Source organism: Seriola lalandi, unplaced genomic scaffold, assembly GCF_002814215.2.
Source record: "Seriola lalandi dorsalis isolate HSWRI2012SDOR001 ecotype SW California unplaced genomic scaffold, Sedor1 jcf7180002054073, whole genome shotgun sequence".
NCBI classification, from domain to species: domain Eukaryota; kingdom Metazoa; phylum Chordata; class Actinopteri; order Carangiformes; family Carangidae; genus Seriola; species Seriola lalandi.
This window is the reverse complement of record NW_019524626.1, coordinates 26,206-27,347: the sequence shown is the minus strand read 5'-3', so window position 1 is coordinate 27,347 and position 1,142 is coordinate 26,206. Positions and strand designations below refer to the sequence as shown.

The window sequence follows — 1,142 nt, the reverse complement described above, 5'->3', positions numbered from 1 at the left end:
TTTCAGCCTCACAGGTTGATGCTTGTTTAAAACAGAATTTTTTGTAGTCCACAAACACTGAATCCTACATTTCCCATGATGCATCTGGACAGTGTCTTTGATTAGAGCCTCCCAGCCTCACACTTGCAGCTGGAGTCAGGACTGAGTCCTACATGTACTGTAACACAGACTAGACTCAGACTGTCTCTACATCACTTTAATGTGTCACAGGTTTAAAGGGAGAAACATGCTGAATCACATTAATATAAACTGACATTGTGTCGGAGAGAAGCAGCTGATCACAGTCCGTTTGACTGTTGAACTGAAGTCAGATCAATGTCTGGATAAAGTTTATCAGTAGCTCTGATGATGGAGGATTAAAGCTGCTGATGCAGGATTAGACTGTGAACAGGAGGATAAAATGTGATGTTTACGCCTCACTGCTGCGTCCAATCAGAGAGCAGCGCTGAAGGACAGAACATGAACACCAGCAGACGCAGCAGATTTTACCTTTGTGTTCACATGACGAATCCTTTCACTTGATTTTATTCTTTAATGTATGTTTTTATTTTTCACCTCATAGTTTCATGAATCTGAGGCTCATTTTTCATGGTCCGACAACCAGAACCAGAACCAGGCAGCCAACAGCCAATCAGACAGCAGTGTGGGTGGTACCTGTCTTGTAGGAGGATGGCAGGATGGTGGAGACTCCAACCCCCCAGGGCTCAAGCTCGTGTCTCAGGGTGTTGATAAAGAGGTTGAGGGCGGCTTTAGACGCTCCATACGCCGCCAGACAAGGAAACGGCTGATCACCTGCACACAGGTACAACACGGTCATGACATCATACACAGACCGCCCAATCACCTCTGTGAGTCAGTTCAAGTTCAGGTCTGTGGGTTCGGGTCTGACTCAGCTAGGACTCAAGCCCAGAACCTTCTTACTGTGGCCACTGTACCTTTAATATAAATGAGTTGGTTTTTATATCAGTTCAGACCAGTTCAGACCAGTTATTCAGTTCTAAAGTTCTGAGTTAATTTGTTTATTTTGTTATTCATTTGTTGTTATTAGTTTCATAAAGTCTGGTGTGTTTGTCTGTTGGTCGTTCTCATGAGGAGAATCTAACGAGCAGAGGAGCTGAGATCTGCTGAGCACATTCATTCTG

At 44.2% G+C, this 1,142-nt stretch overlaps 1 protein-coding gene across 1 annotated transcript in view; it reads right to left on the bottom strand.

The window, feature by feature from the left end:
* Window positions 1–15: 15 nt before the first annotated feature.
* The window catches only part of hsd11b2 (hydroxysteroid (11-beta) dehydrogenase 2), a 20,158-nt gene continuing 19,031 nt past the window's right edge, over window positions 16–1,142 (bottom strand). Inside the window, exon 4 of the mRNA XM_023403239.2 lies at window positions 16–792. Within this exon, the coding sequence (XP_023259007.1) occupies window positions 632–792 (161 nt within the window). The 3' untranslated portion in view covers window positions 16–631. The remainder of the gene's footprint in view (window positions 793–1,142) is intronic.